The sequence below is a fragment of the Larus michahellis genome, chromosome 4, assembly GCF_964199755.1.
Source record: "Larus michahellis chromosome 4, bLarMic1.1, whole genome shotgun sequence".
NCBI lineage: Eukaryota > Metazoa > Chordata > Aves > Charadriiformes > Laridae > Larus > Larus michahellis.
The window spans coordinates 79,337,281-79,362,452 of NC_133899.1; the positions used below are offsets into that span (position 1 = coordinate 79,337,281).

The following is a 25,172-nucleotide window of genomic DNA, read 5'->3' on the forward strand; positions in this document are numbered from 1 at the left end:
TTTTATCAGTTTATGTAATCTTTTGGCCAGGGATTGCAAGCAAATTGTGCTCCCCTTTTCCTGACTACCCCTGATTGCTGTTGTGTAAAGCCTGAGACTCTCTCTTGACAATATTATATGTTCCCTTGGGAAGTAAATAGAGGTGCACATACTTAGGGAATAGGTGATTACATATAATATGCAGTATACTATCATTGTAATGCAAATAAGGCAATGATGTGTACTTCAATGAATACAGCCAATCTAACAGTAAAATATAGCTTATAATGGAAGGGAAACTTTAAGTGGAGAAATGAAATGTACATGTTATTTTGACAGACTTAAAAGATATTTCTCTTCTGCTAATATGCCAAAACATTGCATCCAAGCGATTACACTGACATTTGAGAAAGCTCCTTTTGACATACATAGTGTATCGTCTAGTGCAGTGTTCATGAAATTAACATTTTCTTGAAGTAATCATATACAATTAAGTGACCAAATAGTTCTGAGGCAATACAACTGTATTTCACAGGAACTAAATATATTTCTTCACACTGATCCTGCATGTTTTAGTTAAGCAGTCATTAGCATGTTTATAATGGTTCTAATTTAGCACAACATTTTCTGAATTTTATCCTTGAGTCATTTACAAATTGTTCATATTGAGTAAACAAAGGAAACAGATTGCATTTTATACTTAGTAATTTATCTGAAAGAAGAGGGGAGGGTTAATTGTCTGAAAGTTTTGCTCTGTTTGGGGAAGTGATTCTAGTCTTGCATTGCTTGGCACACAATGCCTTTTTCCCTCTGTTCTGGGGAAAAAAAAAAAAAAAGAAAAAGAATGGAGGAGTGAGTAAAATGAAAAATTAGGAGCAGGACAAGATTTGCCACTCCCAAAGGGGAGTGTGGAGCAGAATGGGAGCTGGCACGAGATTATCTAAAACAGTTGGTGCATTCCTTAATGATCAAGTGCTTGAGAAGTCCAGCTCTCTCTCACAGAGCATCTGTGTTGATGTTTATATCCGTGCCCTGCTGTATGGGAAAAGCATGCTTTCTCTTGTTGCTCTTCTAAAAATAGTGTGGCATATAGCATTGTATGAGTTATTTTAAGAGAACAAAAACATTTGCAAGGTTAAAGGTTCTGCTTTTTAATAAATAAATAAAAATAAAGGTCAGAACTGTGTCTTGGGTTATTCTTTCCATGAAATTCAAACTCCTTTTTATCTAGAGTTTTGCACTGAGCAGAATGCATTCTGCTCAGCGCAAATGCTCTTTGCACTAGAGAATTCCTGTTGAAACAAGCCATTTTAGGCGGAATTGGTACAAGCTTCAGACTCTATACAGTTTTTCCCAGTAGCCACATCATAGAAAGCAGGTCTGGAAATCACCCCCAGTTAAATTCCAGTGTTTCTGTTTAGAATGTCTGTTGTTTCATGCAAGATCTAGACCATTCAAGTAGTGCAAATGAATTCAGAGGAAAACCAGAACATTTTAATGCCTAATTATTTTTAGTGAGCTTAGAGAGTTTTAATTAAAAGTTAAGAGAGCTCTCCAAGCTCTTACAGTTCTAATTTTATCATATTGTGGAAATCTTGTCACTGTGAAAAAATGTACAGCAGTTGGCAGATTTACTTGGTTCCCTGTCCTAAACAAAACTGTAATGTTAGGTAGTCAGATCTCAGTCACATTTCCATTATTGCTCTTGCAAGAAAACATCCACTGTGAGCTGACTGCTTTTTGCATTTTTGTGTATAATTGCATTTAGGAAGGCTTCTTTGCCCTCTTTTTGTTTTTCTGTTTTCCTTTTCTGGTTTTACAGTACTGCTGACAGGTTGCACTGAGAATCAGAACCAAGTTTTAATTCATGATCAGAAATGTGCTAGGTGATCAACAAAACCCCTGTGAGATACACGGGCTGTGCCAGAAACATCACAGCATCAATAGCCAAGCCAGACAAGGAGGTGGATAGAAACGAGTCAAGATGAGAGGAGAGAGTAAGCGACTGGCTGGGATTACTTGGCTTCTTAATGGCAGGAGCAAGATATAGAATTTAGAAGTGATTATTTTTTTGGGGGGGGGGGGGGTAATTTGCAGTAAAGGTAGCAAAAAAAGGAATTAGCAGGTTTTCCTGTTCTAAATGTCATGTTGCTCATTTTTGTGTTGTGATTGTATTTTTGATTTTCAAAAACCTGGCTTTTGAAAGCTTATTAAATCAAGAAAATCTTGAAAAGTTGGACAAAGAAATCAGTTCGCTGGCTAACATGTCTGAAATGCCTTATATTTTAATTTTCTGTTAGACCACAACAATTAATTACTGTACAAGAACATTATGGAAATTGAGAAGGATGAGATGAGATTCCCCTGACCTGCCTCTCCACTGACAGCAAGATTTAAGCCAAGCTGCTTATGAGCACGAGACAGTGGCAGTACATTGCAACTACGGATGTTAAGCCTTCAGGCTGATTTTTGATTAGTTTTGTATTGTTGCTGTCTCTTTTTCTTTTATTTAAAGTTTATTGAAACAGGAAAGGATAATTTGTGTTTGAAAGAAGAAAAAAAGTAACTATGGCAACAAAGAATCCATTTTAGTAACATTACACAAACTTTACATCCTTGGATTGAAAGAGAATAGATAGTACGATCAAGCAGTTAAGTTTCTGATAGTCATGGTTAAATTATATTTTTATTTCTCAAATCATGAATGTAAATGTAAAGTACTTAATTTAATTTTGAATTGTTAGATTATAAAATTGTGTGCTTTCAAAGGGAATTAAATTAACCTTTTGCCTTTCCCTTTGGTACTGAAATTTTAGAGTTTGTATATAATTTTAAAATACATAATCTAAAGCATTAAAATCAGGAAATATTTTTATGATATAGATCTGTGCTAGGTGGTTCTTTACCTCAAGGAAATCTGATGGGCATCTGATGGGTAACAAACACTGACTAGGGTAGATCTGAATTATGCTTGACTTTTATTCAGGAATATTGTAGAGTACTGATCTGATTTAGATTTTTCTACTCTGAACAGGATTTAGTATTCTATAAAGAACACTGAATCAAACCTTCCTCTTTCAAATGCATGATGGGTTGCGGTGTTGTTATTATTTTGGATGTCAGGTTCTTAGCTTTACCCACTTGAAAAAAGCACGTTTTCATTTGAGGCATGGGCTGGTACAATAGGGAGCAGGGCAACCAAATGGTAGCCACTGTAATGTTTATTGGCAGCTTATTTGTTTTTTTGGGGGGAAAAAAGCAGCTCTTCTCCTGTAGTAGGAATCCAGTGCGGTAGGCCTCGTAAGCACACAAATGTCTGTCCCAAGGAGTTCATAATCTCATTTAACATTCTTTCAAACACAAAAAAACACACACAACACTTTTTTTCTCTAACAAATATTTCACAGGTGCTGACAGGGTAATTCCCCCTCTGCTGTTTTTCTCATGATACAAACTTGAATGAGGCATTTGAACTCATTTGACAAAGGCTGATCCAAAGGACACCTTTTTTGCTGTGGAGTTGAAGGCAAATAAGTGTAATGAGAGTAGCGTAGAGAATATAGAACATTAGAGATGGAGGAACTTGCATGTTGTTATGTAGTCCCAAAGCTTGCAAAAACATGGTCTTTTTTTGTTTAGTAATATCTACTAAATTGTTATGGAGTATAACTGTAGACTATAGTTCTGAAAGAGACAAAGGTGCCGCTAATTCTGTAGTATTGTTCTTCTAAAATGCAAAAAAGAAGTTTATCTTCCTCCCACTGAGGATCTGATCATGTTTTAGAACGGGTTCTCTTGGAGTATGCCTGATTTCTTTTCTAATTCCTCTACCTTGTCTTTCCCAGCGCCTCTTTCCTTGAGATGCTGATGAACAGTTCAGATGCATGTAGAAATATGTCACCTATAGCTTGATCGAATTATATTTCTGTATTGTTTATGAACTTGCTATGCATTTGCAATCATTATTAATAAATCAATGTGCTTTTGTCTTCTGTCACAAACTAATGTATGTATTCAAAAAGAATTGTATGCAAAACAAGTCATGTTTTAGAACTCATATCATTAATAATTATCAGTTTGCAGTATTGTTACAACATGTTTTGAGGGAAGCTTATTATAAAAGAAATAACAAGGCACAGCACAGTGGCAAGAATAAGACAGTTCAGTTGATCACTGGTATAGGTGTTATAAATATGCCAGTCTGTACTACAGTGTTTTATTAAGTCTCAAAAAGTCAAAGCTGATTTGAAATAATAATGTCTGACAGTCAGCGCTTTGAAGTTTTGCTACTGCACTCTCACATTTAGGCTTTCTTTTATGTATGACTTTACCATAAAAAACAAAAACACACACATGGCATGAACGCTTTTTTTTTTTTCAATATCTGTATTTCAAAGAAAGTAATAAAAGGCTACTTCAGTGAATTAAAAGGGGAAAAAAAAAAAATGAACCCCCCAAAATCAATGAGGATAGGTGCAGGCCACTGTAAGGTCATACAGTATTCATGTAAGCTGTAGCTGGGGTTGGTAACTTGTTGAAGACTGTAGAAGTGAAATTAAAAAAAAAAAAGAAAAGAAAAAAAGAGAAGGATAAGGAAGAGACAAGAGGCAAACACTATCCTTGATAGGAACAAGATGACTTTCATTCAGTCAGAAGAACTTGAGAGCTTGGCTGTGATAGCTAACACACTCGTTCTTCATCACCGGTCGTGCAACAAAGAGCTGGATTCCTTCCATTCCATGACTGATTGATTACCCAATGGACAAATGTTAATTCTTTTCATTGATGCTTTGTCATTGTGGAGAGATCCTTTTCATCTAACACCTAGGCGCTTTTTTCTTGGCTTTTTTTTTTTCTGCTTATTTATCCTTTAACATCCTCTTCTCATTCACCTTTGCAAAACTGTCATGTCTAACAAGATTCTCACAGTACTTTAAACTCCTTTAGTCTACAATTAAAATTGCTAACAAAGTATGTAATAAACCGTGATATTAAATAATACTCAATGATTTCATTTAGTCATCTCAGTCTAATTATACTTAACCTGTTTGCTGTCCTTGAAAGAAAATTTTTCCTAGTTCACAAGAGAGGAATATAAAGGATGAGAAGCTGTGTGGTGTTAATATAATAAATTGCTCCAGTGCAACTCCACGAGTTTGATCTTACACGTGTCAGTACAAAATACGCTACTCTGCGGCATAAGCCCAACTGCGGTTTATAAAGTCAGTGAGAAGAGCTAAAAATGTATAAATGCTAATTTCTTTCTTTGCTTCTTTTATAATTGTCTTTAACGAGAATACCCCTCAATTTTGAAAATGTCGGGATGCACAAGGTTTTGGAATAGTTCTGAAGCAGAGCCTCAGTGCAGGGAGAGTGATGCAGTGCAGATGTGAATTCGGGCTTCTTCAACGTTCAGTGCTGGATTCCGAGTCGATGTTTTGTTTCTATAATGAATCAAATCAGAAAATGAATCAATATGGATGAAGATGTTTTACTGATGTCAGAAGATATCTTTGTAGATTTTATATCTATGTAAAAATTAATTTTCAGTATAGAAAGAAGAAAAAATCCTTTTCTGATTCACAAACCTTTTCAAAATGTGTGTTTGTGAACAGAGAATACAGAATTTGAAGGAAAACATGCCTTTCAAGTATAAGCCTTTATATATAGTTTCATGTATAATGTGGAGGACCTCCAGAGAGCTTTAACACGTATCATTATTTTAAATTCTAAAAATTATACAGATTAAACGTGCTAATAGAAAATATACAGGAATTTCAAAAGAGTTATTTCTCTAATATTATAAAAAAGCTTATTAAAAGGCTTATTGCGTGTGTTTTGTAATCTTCTCAATAACAAAATACAGTAGCTATAAATTGTGTGGGCAGACCTATAATGTAGAGTTTGAATGAGATAGGGGTGTTTAAAGAAACATTTCTTAAGGAATTTTTCAGTCATTTATAGAGATAAAAATTGTAACTGGCAATGTGATTATGTCAAAAAGAAGGCAGAGAGATAGACCATTTTCCCATTCCAGTTCTTTCTCAGTCTGTCTTTAGAAATATGGTTTTTGCCCTTATATTACATAAGAACACTACAGACAAACATTGGTGTTCTTAAGAACAGTAAGAGAAGAAATAAAGCAAGTGCTTTTGAGGAAAGTATTTCATCAACTTCTGGGATATTCTAATTGTTTGTTTCTTTTGAATTTAAATGCTTTTCCTTCATTGTATGAATTGAGGAAAATATCTTAGTTGAAAGCAGTAGAACATCAAACATCAAAGTAAAACTCTAAAGCTCTTTTTTTTTAAGGGATGAGGGGGTCTGAAATTTTGGCAGGGGAGAAACACAGAAGCATCTTCTTAAACTAATGATGATATCACAAAAAAGGACAAATTATAATGTTCTATTGGTAATTGATGGTTATTTCTTGATTCTTCTATTATCAGGCCAGAACTCATAAAAGTAATAAGTGCCTGTTATTGTTAAAAGTAAATTGTTATTATATAACAAGTATTTTAACACTGCCTATTGCAACTTACAGCTCCTTAATTTTGTCTCTTTCATAGAAAGATATAATTAGTAAATAAATTAGCTTTTCTACTGAAATATTACTTCAAAAACATTTACGAGCTGTGTTGTCTTTCCACGGAGGCTTGCACGGTGAAACTATGTTGCAATTAAAACCTGATCTTTGATCTTTTGGTAGTTACAGTTTGGTTTGCTTTCAACTGGTTTTCATTTTTTCTTTTGCCTTTCCTTTTTTTTTCTTTGTTTGTTTCTTTGTTGTTGTTTATTTTTGTTTTTTTTTTTTTTCAAATGAGTGATGCTAATGTGAGTTTTTAGGCTGCAACTACTTGCACCCTAAAATGCGATTGGCCTTATGACCTTTTTCTTCCTTAAACTTCTCCCTAAATCTTTAACTCCTCCTTTTGTGACCTCTTCGAATGCTTTTCCTCCCTCTGAGTATTTTTAGAATCCTCTGACGTGGAACAAACTGTTACCGGTTGCATTGATGCTATCTGTGTTGCCATTCTTAATCTGGGCTTTTTGCTTTTGTTTTCACTTGTGTGGGTGCTTCTGATGGTACTGCTGACATGAGAATCTGAGCAAGGATTTGGCCTTAATCTGCCAGTAATTTAGCAGAAGATATGTTAGGCTGAACTCTGCCTTCTTGTACACCTCGGTGTTAATTCTTAAGTGACTGGAGTGGGATCAGTGCAAATGTTGTCAAAATTCGGAACACTAGTTATTCAGAAAGCATTGTGTAAATTGATCTCCTAACACAAACGGCAGCTTGCTGTCACAGTTTCTAACACGCTAAGGTTAATCCCAGTGTACGCACTAAGAGAGAATGTGCTCAGCACCACCCAGAGTGATACGTGGTCTTATAATGAAGCCTCTTTACAAAGATTAATTTTAGGAATAAATTGCATTTAAATAATGTATTTGGTAACTTGCTAAACTGGGCCTAAGGGTTTGCAAGGAGTTTCGCATAGACGTTGTTTTTGAGTCTGTCTACCAATGAAAGTAAATGCACAATGTTTAATGGAAATTCTATTATTACAAACTGGGAAGGGAAAATAAGTGTTCAATTGTGCGTAAAGTTTTCTTGATAATTGTTTATAAATCTGAATCGCGATTCTTAAAGCCATAAAACTCTGGATCACACCATCTACGATAAGAATTCCCATGTTAAAAATCACCTTTTGCAAGTTATCTGGAAGGTTATGTATAATTTAGACTTCAGAGCCAATTAGTTTAATTTAGGAACTGAAAAATCCTTTAGATTTTATTGAAGTCGGTTATGCTCAATATAAAATTTTCCAGTGGAACTGGGGACTGATCATATGAAACTTACTAAGGCCAATCTTTTACTTTCTCCTACGTGTAATGACTTCAGTGGCAGTTTTGCGTACAGAACGCCTCCCAGATTGGGGCAAAGATTTGAAATGTATTCTGAACTTCACATTATGAAAGCATATCCTCTAATCATTGCATGTTGTTTATAGTCTACTGAGAAAATTTCTGATACTGTGAACATCCAATATGTAGAGTGCTTTCATGAATTCCATGGAGACATTATATGAATAACTTTTGCATTGACATGGGTATAAAAATGGGTTTCAGATGTCACTGTGTGCCAAATTACCAAAAAGAGCTTCTAAATCTTCATGTATAATTTCGAGTGTACAATCATTCTCAAATGAAAAAGACAGAATTTGTATATACATTGGCAATCTATGCATGTAAATTGGCAGTTAGCATGCATAAATCCCGAACGAAGTTTTTCTTTCAATTAGACCCTTGTTAAATCCATAGTAACTCCATTAACCTTGGTGGAATTACTTTGGATTTAAAATGCAGTTACAGAAGAACTCGGTTTGGCTACAAGTTCATTTCCCTTTGAAACTATGGCCCAATTAGAACAGGGAGAAAAATCTTAAAATGGAGGTGACACCTGTTTTCCTAATGTGTGAGAATATATTTGATAATTCTTCCTTATTTTTTTTCTCTTTTTCTTTTTTTTTCCCCTAAATAGATTCATCCTGCATGGAAAAGCTTCTTTCTAAAGACTGGAAGGAGAAGATGGAAAAATTAAACACAAGTGATCTCCTTGGAGAAATCAAAGGTATCTCACTGGATAAAATTTTACATGTTTGCATATATTTTAAAAAATAGAGGATTTTTTTAAAGTTCAGAAAAAGTATTAGAAATAACAATCATAACCACAGCATGCTTTCCTCTTCCCAGTCAACTCATCCTGTTTTTTAATGTTTATCTTTGAGATGATGGATGCACCTGCCAAGTAAATAAATTAGAGTATGTCACAATCAGTTATAGGCAATATCAAGGATGTTATCACAAACACTAGGTTAGTTAAATTAGTTCATTGACATTAGCTATGTATCTCTGTGGCCAGAGGAAGAAACATTGTGAAAACATGGAGTTACTGGTACTTGGTACTGTTTCTTCCCAGTTGCATAAACTGTATGTAGAAACTGCTTTCAGATTATAAAAGGGGGGTAATTGTGTGAATACTGTTCTAAATCTTCGATTCAAAGTTGGGGGGAAAAAAATATTTGTTTATGTTCATGCTGTTATGTTCATGCGGAGAAAGACAGCTCTGGATGAAATTCAGGACCTACTGAAATCAGTGCATTTTATTGCCTATATAGACAGTGCTTTCCAGTATTTCCAAAATTTGTTGAACCAGTAATCCAGTAAAAGTGGAATCCTGTTGACAATTAAGTACTATGTAGAAAACTTGTTTTTCCCCACCCATCAATTCTTCCATGGATTTTCTTAGTGAGAAGAAATTCAGTGTTATTGATTAAGCAACAAATTAAAAAGGTGGTTCTTTATGCTGTGAGAAGGGGTCATAAGGCATGTTTGAGGAATACACAAGGTATCTACAATTTATTTCTCTTAATTGGTATAATTCTATTAAATTACAACTATGAATATGTGGACAAATAAAGAATCTATTAATAGATCTTTACTAGTGTAAAAAAAACACAAACAAAACCAAAAGAAGAAAGATGCTATTTGATGAAAATTGATGCTTAGAGTTTTACATTTCTACCAGGGAAACTTAAGATAGTTCAAATTTTTTATCATACAAATAGATGAACAATTGGCCCTTTTTAATAAGTAAGTTATAGTTGGTTCCTTCAGCTGATTCAGGACCAAAATGTGTTGGGTTTTTTTTGTAGAATTATGACAGTGTGTTTATATTAGGCAGGTAAGAAATCCTATAGTAATGTCAGTGGCAGAAATATAGTATGCAGTTTTACAGGAACATGCTAAAATTGACTGTAATAAATTCCAACAAAATTCTGTCTCGAAATCACATTCTATTTAAAGCCATATTGTCTCTTAATAGTGTGGAAAACATTGAATGCTAGTTTGTCCATTAATTGCACAATATAGCTACTTAGTCTTTAAATAGAAACTACTTGAATGCTATTAGTGAATCAAAATTAAAAGAGGTGGGAACTCTAACAATGCAGAATAATGTTCTTTATTCTTTTATATGGCACAAAAAGCTTTTTCATGAGCTCTCATTTATTAACCAAAAAAAAAAAAAGAGTTCGTTTTTCTGGATTTATGTTATTCCTCCTATTTTCTTAGTATATAAATTCACTGCAGAGTGAACGGGTAGAGTTATTGCTCCTAACCCTTTTCTCATCTACCTACAAAGCATTCTCACTCAGATTTGGAAGAATTTTCAACTCATTCAGCTTCCTTTTCTGGGGGTATAGCCTATTAGCTGTAGAAAAAGGATCGCTTGATTAAGCTTATCAGACTTATGTGTCATTCAGTTAGTTTCCACAACTTATTTCCTGTGTCTCATCCCTAGAAACCTACCCCTCAGTGGTATTAATGTCTGCAGTGTTCCTCTCCGCTACTAGTTGACTTCCAGCAAGACGCAATACTGAATCTTTGCTACTGCAACTGCATTTAACATTTTTTCACGAACAGGCAAAAATACAAAAAAGCATACACAAACAAGGAAGACAAATGATGGTTGCTGTTATGTCGCATTTTACAGTATTCAAACCTTTTGACAAAGACATTAGTGTCATTTCACAGAAGAAGAAAACAAGGTGCAGAGTTACATAGCGGGGTAGTGGCAGGTCTGAAGTGGGACTCCTTTCCTTTGGGCTCCTTCAGGCTGCTTAGCTCCTGGCTGATAAAATCACTATCAACCTAATAGCCTGGTATTAACTCATATTAGCATTCGTGTGCCTTAAATCATCTCAGAAAGAAAAAAACCAAAGCCCCACCAATCTAGCCCCAGGCAGCATGAAAACCAGATTACAAAAAGGAAATAAAGCAAAGTAGGGGAACCAGAGAGAATTTTAATCTGCCAAAGAAGCATACTTGAAAAAAAATCTTTTCAGTGTTCTAGGTGGTAGATTTCCGAATCACAAAGTTCATTTTCATAGTGCTGAATGAATTTCCAGTTAGGTAACTGGCACTGCATGCTGAGGTCTGAAAGAACTACTTTTAAAAATGTGTCATCTTTGGGAGGTCAAATATATTTTTCCTTAATTTCCATCAGATTCTAAATCAATTTATTTAACTGGTTGATATTTTTGGCATTTTGCAGACTTTCTGCTCATATTACCGAGAGCCTAACTTAAAGACAGGAAGCGATGCAGTAAAAATAAATAAATGAGGTCATTAGGGGAAAAAAATCTTGATTATAAGAAAGTGAGGTGTGGTCCTGTGAGGAACTGCTCTTTGCACTGACTGTTACTGGGAGTTGTTTATTCTAGAGAGAAGGCGTTGTTCTTGCTAAGGATAACCTGAGCACATACTCCTCCTCTGGGTCTGTGCAACTACAACCCTCCCCCCTTCAGGGAAAGACTAGCATCTTGGTTGTGGGAAGGCAGTTCGCTAAGAATCAGTGCCAGAAAAAAGGATGAAAGCAGAAAAAAAAAAATGTACCACTGACATAAACTGTTTCTATTCATGTTTGGGAAGCACATAGATGAGAAGAAAAGATAATTGGCTGAGAGAAACAAATAAAAATGGTATTTTCTTGCTTTACCTTCTATATTTAGAACACAATAGTGTTAATCAAGATATAATTATAAACTATATCTATTAATTCAAACAATAGAAGCCAATACAAAAGTAACAAACAGTGAATCATTTATTTTTTCTCTAAGTGGGATTGTTCCTGTTCACAATTACTCTTGCCTAGTGTGATTCATTTGTAAAACTGCTTTTTCTGAGTTTCTTTATTAGGATTTCAGTTATTGATAATGGTCCAGATTCTTCCTTGAATTCCAGCCAAACAAGCCATTGACTTCAGGGAGGTTGCATGAAACTCAGAGGAACATTTGGCAGAATGCTTTGTAGCCAAATTCCAGTGGTTAAATAAGTCTGCTTGTTCATTTGATATGTTTATAAATGAAACACATAGGTCAAATTTTCAAAGGTCTATGAAGCAGTTGAGCTGAGTTAAATGACCTGCTCACCTGGAAAAAACCCCACAGCTGCCCATGCAAATCATTTGATTGTATGCTATTTGCCACTGTGTACATGCAAATACGTTTATTTAAGGTACACAAGCAATTTGTTAGGCTTATGTCCGGCTTTTGCAGTGTTGGGGTTTTTTTTGTATAAAAATTAGGATCAGGAAATACTTTTCATTCTAATTTTTGTTATCATGTACTTGAAATAAACAAAGTGGTGCAGGACTCTTCTCTAAATTTCCAGATACTTGGGTGCGCAGAGTTCTGTCCTCACCCTCCCTCGCTGCATGTATTTCTGTTGCTTAGTTATCTAGTTTTTCTTCAGCAGCCACAGCTAGGCAGAGTAGCATCATTTATCACTATACAGAGTCTGTTTTAAGTTTTCTGTTTCTGTTCCAAATATAAATCTCTGGAATAGCGTAGTCTTGCATGCATCAGGCAGTTGTCCTACTGAAATAGCCCGCAATGGTCTTTCTCAGCGTGCAGGGTCTTTGAAGATCAAATAAGAAAGGTCAGTCTTTAAGTAACTTAAGCAATGATGTTATCGAGAAAGGGTCAGAATTGGTCTAGCAGTCTTATAGAAGAGTGACTCCCAGGTCACCGGCTACTGTGTTGCAGGTTAGTTCTCTGGCTTCCATTGGTGGTGTTTACAACTGGGACTATCTATATTTATAGGCATTGTGACTTGAATGTCACATGCTGTCTTTGTACAGTATACTCTATTTTGGGAAGGATAGTGATTGATGTCCATAGCTTTATCCAATACAGAAGGCTGTTCGCATTATGTTTCCTGTGCTTATTCCTTCCCCTTTTATATTTGCTGCTTTATTACAGAGAGCCTAAAACTCCTATTTCCTGTGACATATACACGTTTAATGACCTCAAAATCTGTAGATAGGTGGGAGGCAGCATGCCTGTTTCTTACGAAATGTTGAATTTAGTAAAGTGAAGCAACTTCACCCACTTGTGATATTGTCCTTGTAAGATGTCCCTGCTATTTAGAACACACGAGAGATGGAAAGAGGTGTTTTCTAGGAGCTTTTTTTGTGTGTGCATTAATGACTGGAAGAGAACAGTGAGGCACAACTGTTTGAATCTAGTAATTTAACACTATCCATTTCTGGAATAGTCTTGGAGAGAGTTCTGCATGAATGAATCCTTGAGAAAGTTATGGTTTCTGTGTTTTTTACAGTGAAATAATTTTTTTCTTAAAATATGCATGATTTACAAAACATTTTAAAATGATATTTTTGCTTCCATTTTATAAAATTTGTCTTCACAGATAAGCTTTCGGGTATTTCTTGGTGCACTATATCAAATGTGAAGACCAGTTTGAGGAAAATAAATCTAATGTTTTCCTGTAGCCCTGACCAACACCGTAGTCGATATTTGCAGTAATTATTTCTCAGTATAATTGCTGAAATTTCTTTCTCATGAATTCTAAGGGTATATAGCCGTCTGTCTTATAAATATGTATAAATAAATATATATAAGTCTTATATCACAGAGGCACTCAGAGGTTTTTAATTATGTCACTTTGTATGGCTATAGACATTTCAAAGCTCTCCTTTGTGCTCTCTGTTATAAACATATTTTATTTCTTTTGAAGTCTGTGTGATATACATACTAGCAATTAAAAACCCAGCTCAGGCTTTGAGACACAAGGTCTTCTTAATTAAAACTCAAACAAAAGCTACAAGCAAAAGCCCTGCTATATGATTAAGGTCTAAAGTGTTATGATACATTAGAATCATTGTTAAGTGCTAGGATTTAAAAAAATCAATACACAGGAAAAAGGATCAACTGGTTCCAATTAGTGAAACCAATGAAAGCATCCAGCAAAACATAAAAAACAACGCAACCCAGAACCCCTACACCCAAATCCTTAAGAAATTGGTCCTGATTAGAAATATACCACAGGCTATAAAGGTTTCTCATAATGTATTTATTACCATAATCCAATGAAGTGGTACGTTTAGCTTTATGTTGTAGCTCTCCAAATCAGAGGGATATTTTTGTTTTGCCATTTCTCAAGTCATTAGCATTTTGTGTAATGTGTTACAAAAGCTACATTTCCAGGTCTAACCTGACCTTCTAAATTAAGTCGTGCCTTTTTGAATGACTGAGTATTTCAGAATCACTTTCAACAGTTAATATTTGCATACTCTTTGGTCTGATTTGCTTGAAAAAGTTAATGGATTTCAAAATAAAAATATTTTGGTTAAACTTAACCATGCCCCATTGTATCTATTTGTTATGATTAAGATACTGATATAATTAGTTAGACTAATCACTTGTGTGAACTAGATTAAACTATATGGTCATATGTCATATTGATTTTTTTTATATATACTAAATACTTTTCTCCAGATTCTGGATTTAAATAGACAAACCCCAAACTGGACAGAGGGTAGTTCTGTGGAAATGAATAGGACTGCTCACTGTACAGAGTGCTATTATTTAAATTATCTTCATGTAAGTCTTGGCAGGATTAAAGCTGTACTTAGCGCAAAGAAAGATCAACATTTTTGTTGCTCTGATCTTTTGGTCAGAGGGTCATATTTCAGTGGCACCTATCACAATCATGCCTGCTTCTAATGTTAAAAGTTAATGACTATTACCGTTTCTAGTTCTTAAAAATCCACAACTATAAATTACATTGTAATCAACCTTTCACATAAATCACGTTTTCCATATTGTTGAATACATTTTAGAAATAATATCAACCAGGATGCATGCAGTATATTTCCAGGCACAGAATTAATTTGTTACTTAACTGCAATCACATATATCTATATATTTTTTTTACCTTACCTGTCTGTTTCTAAGCTTAACGATTCAGAGCTAAATATATGAACGCTGTACTACACTGAAATCAATGGGACAGCTCACTTATATGCTGTTTTCTGGTGAACTGTGTCCCAAATGGTGTACTAAGAAATAGTATCAGGTGTTCATGAGAAAAAGGAATAAGAAGGATAATGATGCTAATAACAAGGAACTTGAAACAGCAATACATTTATTGGGCACATTAGAAAAAACTGCCTTCTAAAATTTGATCCATTCTTCTTTTGTACCAATAGTGGCAATAAAATGTACAGTATTAAAATGTGTTTCTTTTCAAATGCCATTTGGTTTTTTAGCAGAACAGGGCTTGAATATAAATCAAAAATTACAAGTAGGTCTTCACTTTTTCTTCCAAAATATGCCATTTTCTTCTGTTAGTAAGTTGTTTCGATACTATATATATCTATTTTTAATTTTCACTATATCAGTAATTGTTTTCTTTAATAATACTGAATCTTTAACTGTAGTCGAAAGGCTTCTATGTTGAAGAAACTTACCCCTACTTGGACCTTAAGGCCTTCTCTTCTGACACTGGATGTCAGTGGCAAATTTCCTTTTAACTCAAATCCCAGCTTAGGCACCAGCAAAGTTGCTTACCTTTAACAAAATAAACTTCTACTGACAACAAATGTACAACTTCATATGAAAAAGCAAGTGCATATGTAGGAGTTTGCACTGCAAAGAGTGGAAGCTCCATTTCTTGTGTTTCGCCATGCTTCGGTGCCTTTGGCTATTTGGTGCTGTATTCATATTAATTCTAACAAATTAATGAATGCAAGCATTTATCTAGAAAGATGCATATAGCCACAGTACTGAAAGGACTGAAATTTTGTGATCTATTTGGATTCTGCAGAAAGCTGTAGGTGTACTTTATCAGTCTTTTGTCACAGGAGTTTCATATTAAGCAAATGCTTGATTTAAGAGTCAGATATAAAGAACATGCTCTCCTGTAGTGTTCTGTCTCTATGGATACTGACCAGCCTGGGGAAGGGTGTAAGGAAAGGGCAAACATACAGTAAAATTTCCTCAATATATTTTTCCATTTTCCCACGAAATATGATTAATGGGCTTCTTGATTCAGAGGTGGTACATTCGGGTTTAATGGCCCTTGATAGAATTATCGTCTATGAACATGTCCAATCGCTTTTGAACCCTTTAATAGACAGCTGGAAAGCCTGTGGGGATAAGCTCAGCAGTTAACAATATGCTGCATATTTGAACCTAGTACCTTGTAGCTGTGCCCTAGATCTTGTATTATAAGGGACGTGGAACGGTTGTTCCCCGTTCATCTTCTCTGTTACGCTACATTCAGTTGTCTCTTCTCACGGTTGAAAAGTGAAAATATATTTATTTATTCCTTATATGAAAGCTGTTCTGTACTTTGGTCACTCTCCTCACCCTTCTCTGCAGTTAATTTAGAAATAAATCATCTTTTGCACACAATATCTGTATTCTGAACAGCATCAAACTTTGGCACCAATTAATGAGAACCTTTGTGGCAATCCTTTTTGCCTCAGTTGATTTTAAACTCCCTTTCTGAATAGGGAGTCTGTCTTGAAGTGGGGTCTTGATGTCTGGACGTTGTGTGTTAATGAGAACATCACGATGCTATTAAAGATATCAGATATTTTTTTCTTAAGAGATATGTAAAAATAGCTTACTGGGAAATTTACGAACTCTGGACCCAGAGGTGGCTCAGAAATGTCATCTGTAAAACTTAAGGGACATAGCATTAGTACTAAGGAAAAATGAAGTACGAGTGCATTCGGGAAACTCACATGCAACTGAGAATAGCAAGAGCATAACGTGCAACCTGACACAGCCACTGCCTCAAAAGCCTAAGCTCAATGAGGAACAGCAGAAGAAATACAAGAAGGGTTGTCCTTGTCCTCTCTAAACAAGATGACCCTTTGGAAGAGGTTAACTATGAGTATTTTTTTCAAGAGGTCTTGGTTTGTCTAACTGTGTCACCTCACTTCAGATCTGACCAATGACATCTGACAGTTTTCTGCCGAAGGGCAGATCTAGCCAAACTCGGCTCATTTTCCTTGTTTTCACCTCCTCCTGGCAACACTAAAGTGATTTCAGGCTAATCAGGATCCCCTTGCTCCAATCAGATCATTCACAATACTGCCCTCTTACTTGGTGAGTGAGTTGGTCTCAACTCACTGTCTCCCATCTAGCGCTTCCCCGAATATTTATTTTGGATTAAAGTAATAATTTCTCTCTTTTCCCCTCCCTCCAACTTTTTTTGGTTCTGGCATGATTTGCCAATAGGGACAATTTTCAAAAACACTAAAAAGATGAAGTCTCGTCAATTAATATGAATATACGAATTGTAAAGCAAATTAAGAGTTTTATATTGAAACAGTTCCCATAGGAAATTTATTTGAACAGAGGAAACAGAAGCAGAAATCTATTATGGACATAGCCTGCCCTGATTCCATGAGTTCATTGTAGATATTACCCTCTGTCAATAAAATTAGTAGATTTATACCCAGGCAGCTTGATCAGAAATGGTTCTTTGTCATTAGCTCTCAAACTAAAATCCTGTTGTTATATACATATTATTTCTTTCCCTTTTTTCTTTACATTACTGTTAGTTTGACTCACATGACCCACATATCCTAATGCTTACCTTGTTCTGTATCGATATGAATTAACAAAGTTTAATGTTAGTCACGTTGTCATAAACGTTCTTTAAGAGTCATACAAGATTAAGCTGAGACCTGCTCAATAGCTGTTTAAAATTTGTTGCCCCGTAGACAGCAGTAATGAGAGGCTAACACACTCATGTTGGGAATGAATCCTCATGTCTATTAAGATTTGTTTGAATAGGTTTCCATCACAACAGGTGCACAATTATTTTATGAGTAAAATATTATCAGCCTTCCAAATTAGCCAGGGCAAAATGCAAGTTGTCTGATTAAATAATCAAACCCCATACTTAAAATGCACTTGATTTCCACAGGAATTTTAAGATGCTAAGTCCCAGTCTATCAGAGAAACTGTGATTGTTTGCAGCATGCAAGTAGCAGCTTGTAGAGTATCCTGTTTGGTATGTTTTACATAATTCATCCTACATTATACAAGACAAAACCGCTAAAAAAGCATATAATAATAGGTTTTACTTCTAGTCAAACAATTTTATTCTACCAATGAAGGTATTATACTGTGCATTAAAATCAGAAAAAAAGTGGGCCTCTAATGGAAAATAGTTTGAAAGTGTTCTGCATTCAATTAGGAGGCACATCAGTTTAGAAATACAAAACCCCATGTTGTTTTTTAAATAATTTAGTTTATGAAGGGGGAGGGAAAAAAGGAAAATCCTCTGCATCAGTGCAGCTTGCAGTGGGGAGATCACATATGTCACCAGTTATTGAACAGCTCGGTAAACACAGTGACTCAGAGACCCAAGAAAAGGGGAAAATCTGAAACAGTAGGTTCACCACGAATGGAAAACTTAGCAGTGCAGCTGTCAGACGCAGATTATATACAGGTAACTGTTTGTTTTCATATCTGAATCTGTTTGTCAATCAAGGAATGCCATGAATCAGGAGACGGGATCTCAAATACAAAACCACAAAGTCAGAGACAGCATCTGGAGGAGCTCCAAGCCACAAAAATTAGGGAAGAAGCACAGAGGGAACAAAAACTGTAAATGGATTCTGCCTCTATATACATTGAATTTAAATAATTGTGTTGATACATCAGTAATAATAATTGCTGATAAAAATTATAGTCCTTATTTTGGGCAGCAATATGTTTTACTAAATGTGAAATTAAATGCAATTTGTATTAATTAGGGATAATATGAAAGTATGTAAGCGGTTGACATTTCCGACATTTTTAAACATACTACTATATGTGAAGATACATCTTTTGCATTTGTTTTGACTTGGAAATGCTGTAGATTGATATATGCCCCATATGTGTTCTGTTGAAATAAGATTGCAGTTTTAACCCCCAAGATCAGAAAATTATTTACAATCAAGGTTCACCATACTTAGAAATTTAGTTATGGGATTTGATCATTGATGTAACTGTTCACTAGACAATTGTAGTTCTCTCTGGAAGCTGGAATACAGTCTTATTACAGATACTAAACTACAATTTACTGTTAAAATGCAGGTGATGCACTCAAGTTGCAGGATTTCAAAAGCCAGCGTAGTGTATACAGACATTTTAGGTAGGTTTGTACAACTTAAGTTTTTCTAAATGTGAGAAAGCTTACAGAGACTTCAAATTTTGATGGGTAACATCAAAGGAATACAAACAGAGGTCTACTAAGGAAGGTAAAGAAAATGAAATGGGCATAACTGTTGTGTTGTTTATTTTTTTCAGATTCATTAAGAATCATAGGGTTCCTTTTAACTTGTAACTGAAAGAACTTCTTGTTACCTTTGCGTCTTTACTCTGGTGCCAGGATCCATTTGCCCGTGTATTGTTGAGATTCTGCAACAGTCACAGGATGACTGTGGATTTTCTTTTAGGGGCTGTAGTGAATAGAGGATTCCTGCTTCGGGATGTATCCATAAATTAATTAACCCTCTTCTCTATTTTGTTGTTGTTTTCTTCACCTCCCAAGGGTCTTGGAGTGTAATTTTGGGTCTCTCAGACTTCAGTCAGAGATAAGGGTGCCCACTACTTCTGAAATGTAAGGATTTTTCAAAAGAGAAATACTTCAGCCTATCAGGTTACGGTCTGCCACTTTTCAAGATAACAGTTAACACGATAACAAAGGCACTTTGGGTCTCTCTGCATACTCTCAGATAACATATCCCACCATCAGGCAAATATGAACATTTGGTGCTAAGAACTGTCTGTGAGCAGGCCATAGTGAGAATTCTCCATCTGCTGACCTGGAAAACCCCTAGTAAGTCTCCACACAGAGCTAGAGTTTGGTTCATGTCATAGACAGGTAAATCTCTTCTCTCACTTTGCCTCTTTCTGTTCCCTTCCATGTGTATAGTGCTAACAAACACTGAGAAAAACACTGTTCTAAATTATAATTACAACTACTGACAAGGGCTATGGTGATAATCAGCAAATCACCCGTGACAAAATATAGGTGTTAATATAGCACGTCAGCTGAATTTACGAATTATCAAATTTACATTATGATAACTATGCCTGTGTAAGATGTTTGAATGCATTAAACATATAGAAATTAATATAAAGCTCAAATTTGGAAGTGAGGGAAAACTGAAGATTTATGTAATGAAAATGAACGTTGTTTAACTTGTTTTAATGAAATAGTCTTCACAAAGGAGAAAAGTGTTCCTTGCAATAGGTCCACTCCAACGCTTGGAGTGTGATCTGCAGAAGGAGAACACTGCTCTTCACTGATCAAAGTCAGATCCCATGGACCAGCTGTCATCATCACTGCCAGAGCTCAGACTGTGGCTACTGTCTGAAACGGCAACATTTCTAGACTCAGTTTCTATGATGGTCCTTAAAAGCCTCTGCGAGGTGTGTATTTTTTTTTTTAAAACAAAACTAGCATGCTGTTTTTCATTGGAGTTCTGAAAGAGTTCGTTTTCTGTTGTTCCTCAACTCAAGATATATGATATTTGTTTAATGTTCTTGACTGACAGCTAGAAGATATGAAATGGTTAAATGATACTGTGAGAATTAGAAGGTTAGTTGGTAAATTAGGTAATGCTTTAGCCATGCACACCTATTCAGGCTTTTACAGTAGTGCTCTTTTTTGTCAGTGTTAGCTGTGTCATAGAAGGCGTAGAGTTGTGCAGTTGGTTAAGTAACTGAGAAAGTCTCTCCTTTTAAAGTATATACATTGAATTAATACCTACAGCAATACTGAGTACTCCAGTTAGTAAAAATCTTTATTTTTTGCGGAGGGAAATAAAAGTGAATAAGTGTGTGTGTGTGAGTGTTGCCTTATAAATGTATTTTTTGTATTGTCTTTACACGTCAAATTAGTACTCGTTCATCCTCTTATCCCAGCTGGTCATCTTATATGGACTTTTGTCTGTATCTATTGAGTCCATGATATAACTGAAAGCTTACTGCAAGCTGCTGAGGCTCCCTAAATGCAGAACATTTAAGGTACACAAAAGGAGAAAAATGTCATCTTTGCTATTGCATATCAAGCCAATAATGGAAAAGCTCCAAGGAAGAATTCAAAAATTTCTAATTGAATGCAGTCCTTGCTACTTTGAAGTTACCAAAGTGCTGAGTTCTAGAAAGTGATATCTAAATACCCCGTGTCCTTCAGCAGTTCTTTGACAGTATTTCCATTTATGACTGTGTTTCATACAGGGAAAATAAATCTTAATTAAGAAAGCATCAAATTCTGTGTCTGAAGGGCTAAAGCCGCTACCCATGAACCCAGAGAAAAAAATGGAAAGGAAATCTTTGGTGTAAAGATGAAAAAACATCCAAACTTCCATTTGACTCCAGCAGTAATCATAAATGGACACACAGGAACACTGAAGAACAGGGAAAGCCGATACTTCCACACTAACACTATCCCAGCATCTGACTATTTTCCATTCCAGGGATTTCCTGATGCTAATGTAATTTGTTTATTTTGTACCAGTCAACTAGATCTCTCTTCCCCCTTCCAAATACTTGTCCAGTCTTCCCTTGAGCCTATATGAAACTTTGAGGCCATGGCGTCTTTTAGGAAGATATTCCATGGCTCTAGCGTCCACTGTGCATAGAACCACCTCAGATGAAAATGAATTGAAAACTTCTAAGGTGATGTTTTGTGATTCAGACATATCTATATAATTTTTTAAAATAGTGTAATATGAAATCTGAGTCAATGGGTATTAGATACTTAACGTATTTTTTAAAACATGATGATAGATCTGTCTGCAATAGTAAGACCCCTCTAGATCCCTTAAAAAAACCCGGCCCAAAGACACCTACATCTAAGAAATCCCTTGGAAAAATACCTGAGATCTTTAAAGATGCAGACAGATTGAAATTTTGATGTATATTTAAAATTCATATAGAGGAAATGACAATAAAATACATTGCCTAAGTGCAAAATTATTTTGCAGTCACAATTAGCCTTCATCTTAATTGGCAGTATCTCAGCTTCACAGTTACACTGATGTAACTTCTAAGATAACACAGCAGAAACATTGCATCAAGTTGCAATAGCTACGTTTTTCCAGACATAGCTCATTTTTTAAATAGGACATTAAAAGGAAGATGATTAACTTTCAAAACAAATTGAGAGAAGTCTCGGTAGAAATCTGTTTTCCCTGCTCCTGCTGCTTCTTCATTTGTGTTTTTAGTTTTAGTGTCTTGTTATGAAGGAAAAGTAATGATAAAATTGCAACTTGGAAAGTTTTTTTTCCTCTTAAGGAGAGAAGAACAATCAGGGGATCCCAATTTCTTAAATATATCACAGGTCTATTTATAATATATTGAATTAGAATGCTGTTATAATGGAATTCAAAACCTCTTGGTGTGTTTCCTACGTGCTCCCAGTGCTTCAAGATCTATTCCTAATTATCTTTAGACTGTGCCTAAGTTTAGGCCTTTGAATATTAAATTAAGTCTTTTGAATAGGCAGTGTTTATTTTTTCATTCTGAGTGATCGTGTTTGAATGGTAAAATACGCAGATAAGCACAACAAAATAACATCTTACCGCTCTCTGGTTTGGGACTGTGAAGAATTTCATTATCAGTGGTTCTGTAGCGAAGGGCTTTGTTAAATGTTTTGGTTTGTGATCAACTAGGTATACAAATAAATTGAATTAAGAAAATTTCCCACTGTACCTTTAATCGTTTCTGAGAAACATCTGGCTAAACATACTCATGCTTGTGGTTAGAGTATAATTATACCAGAACACTCTTAGAATATGTGTGGAACTTCAGTCTGCAAATGTAGGCCACCTCCTTTGTGCTCTGGTTAATGTGATTTAGGAGGTTTTTCTGCATTTAGAAAACTTGACTGCTAATTTGGTAGCATATTTCATAGGAGCACAAGCAGCTTGTCGTAGAATTCTAATTTGTTCTGGAATGTGTTCTTTTTATTTATAAAATCAACCTTGAGGGAACAATAAGCATAGTTTACTTGTTTGGATTTAGTTTCTCATACCCATACAGCGAGGTTGTGGTTATTTCAAAAGACGTAAGATAATTCATATTTGTAGCATTAGTATGCTCTGCTGAATTGGTTTTACAGATTACTTGGTTGTGTGTAGCAGATAAGTAGCACTTTCAATTTATAACTGTTTCATTATCAAAGAAATTTAAAATAATATTCAGATTTACAAGCCTGAAGCTGCCAATTTTGACCACCTAATGCCATTATTAATGAACATATCAATGAACCTGTTTCAAAGCCCACTGAAATAAGTGTAAATCCTTCAACTGACTTCTGTGGGCACATTCTAAATGTATAAAATGTTGTTGCTTTTCCATACATATCAAAGGCTTTTGACTAAATTGTCTCTTCTCAGATGATGTAGGAAGTTTCTCCTTTACAGCTTCCATGATAGACAGGCTATGCTAATGTCCTTGTTTTGCAATAAACTTTGCTTCTTCATTACTTATCACCAGAGGCAATAAAAATCTTCAGAGGCAAATATAAGTTTTTCATTGATATACTTGTTTGTATTTGTAAGACATGAAAGATGAACATGTAATTAAGATCAAAATTAAAATTTATATTTAAAGTATATAAATCTTGCAGTACTAATACTCCTCATATTTATATTTAGACATTTCTGAGTGGTGTAGCTAATAACTACTAACTAAAAACTCATGGAAGTAACTTATTAAATAAGATATAAAAAGTAACTGCAAGATATCATAAGTCAGAGTACATTTCACAGGGGCACATCTCCTCTCCTGTGTATATTGTGCATTCTGGATGCAGTAGACGAAATGCATTTGGGTTACAATTTCGAGTATAGGAAGAGAGGCAAGATTCCTAGAGTGTTTTGGAGTGGGATCCTCAGTGTTAGCTTTAAGGCAAATGAACTCCGATAATTGAATCCTAATATGTAAATCCATTTGTCCGTTTATAAAAAAGCTGCAATGGCACCTATGGAAAGGATCACTTCCCTTGCAGCCATAGAGGAAAGTACTCATTCCTGTCCTTGTTCTCATAGACCTTCCTAGTACACAGAGGCTCAAGTTCAATATAAGGCACCACACCATCCTTCTTAAAACTAGATTAGCCACGCAGGAAGATACAGCAATGGCACGTTTTTTCACCTGATTTGCATACATCCAACTGCAGGAGTACACATAAAAGCTGTACGGACTTCAAAGGTCACCTTTTCTTACCGTTACCCCATGTATGTATTTATAGACATTAAAGTGCGAAGTATTCCTACTATTTAAAGAGAAGGATGTTATTTCTGCAAATACTGTGACAAAAAAAAGCAAACAAAAAAGCCCAGAAAAAAAATATTAAAAACCTCCTTTTCTGTAGCTTGCTGTTTAAAATGGAAAACTTAATTAAAACATAGGATTCTTTTTCATCTTTCATTATTAATCTCTAGTTTAGACAATGTGAGAAGACTGAACAAACAAGTAAAAGCTTCTTTTACATCATGAACTTTTTTATGAAAGAAAATATCAGCTAATGAAATCGCAAGTAACTATAAGTTCTGTCATATAGGGAAATTAATGTCATCTAATTCATACGAGCTATACTCATCAAATGAGATATTAAACTACCTTCCTCTAAACTCAGCTTCCTTCCAGTCATTTTTATGCATGTACATATACAATTCTCTTTCCAGAATAAGATTAGATAGAACAGATATTCAGTTCATCCCTGTGATTGAAGATACAATTTTTAATTGGAGAGCTCTTCCTTCCGAACAAGTGTTTTTTTGCACTTACACCACAACAGGAAGAAATACTAGTTTAAAAAGAATGAAAAATTGTGTAGATCACTTGGAATTGTATCATGTTTACATAATAAAAAAATAAGATTCATTTTGAAGAGTATCATGGTACCCCGAAATCACTCGTTAAAGTTAAAATTGAATATGGAAACAAAATGATTTTTATCCAGCTGTATGCTGTTATGAAAGAACAATCAATGAAATGGAGCAATTTCAAAATCAGTCCTGAATTCTCCATTTACATTTTTTTCTCCAGCAGCCTCCTAATCTTTTCGTGTTGGTTGATAAGATCCTACTTACCCGAGACTGTCATCAGTTGTGACTCTCGACATTGTAATTCCAAAAAACAGATATTACCTATGATTGTATAAGGAAAACAAAATATAATTTCACGTCTAAAAGAGGAAGTTACGAAAAAGTATTTTACACCTTTTACTGCAATGGTTTATATGAATATTAGAGATGGCTTAGCATTCATGTATCAGACCATCTGTTCCTCCATATCAAGGCA

The 25,172-nt window shown here is 35.0% G+C and overlaps 1 protein-coding gene across 18 annotated transcripts in view; it reads left to right on the forward strand.

Annotated features, from left to right (window-relative positions):
• SOX6 (SRY-box transcription factor 6) overlaps nt 1-25,172 on the forward strand; it is a 382,490-nt gene that overhangs the window by 196,031 nt on the left and 161,287 nt on the right. For all 18 annotated transcript variants that reach the window (XM_074585859.1, XM_074585865.1, XM_074585856.1 and 15 more), the window contains one exon: nt 8,522-8,611. In XM_074585859.1, coding sequence (XP_074441960.1) covers nt 8,522-8,611 — 90 coding nt within the window. The remainder of the gene's footprint in view (nt 1-8,521; nt 8,612-25,172) is intronic.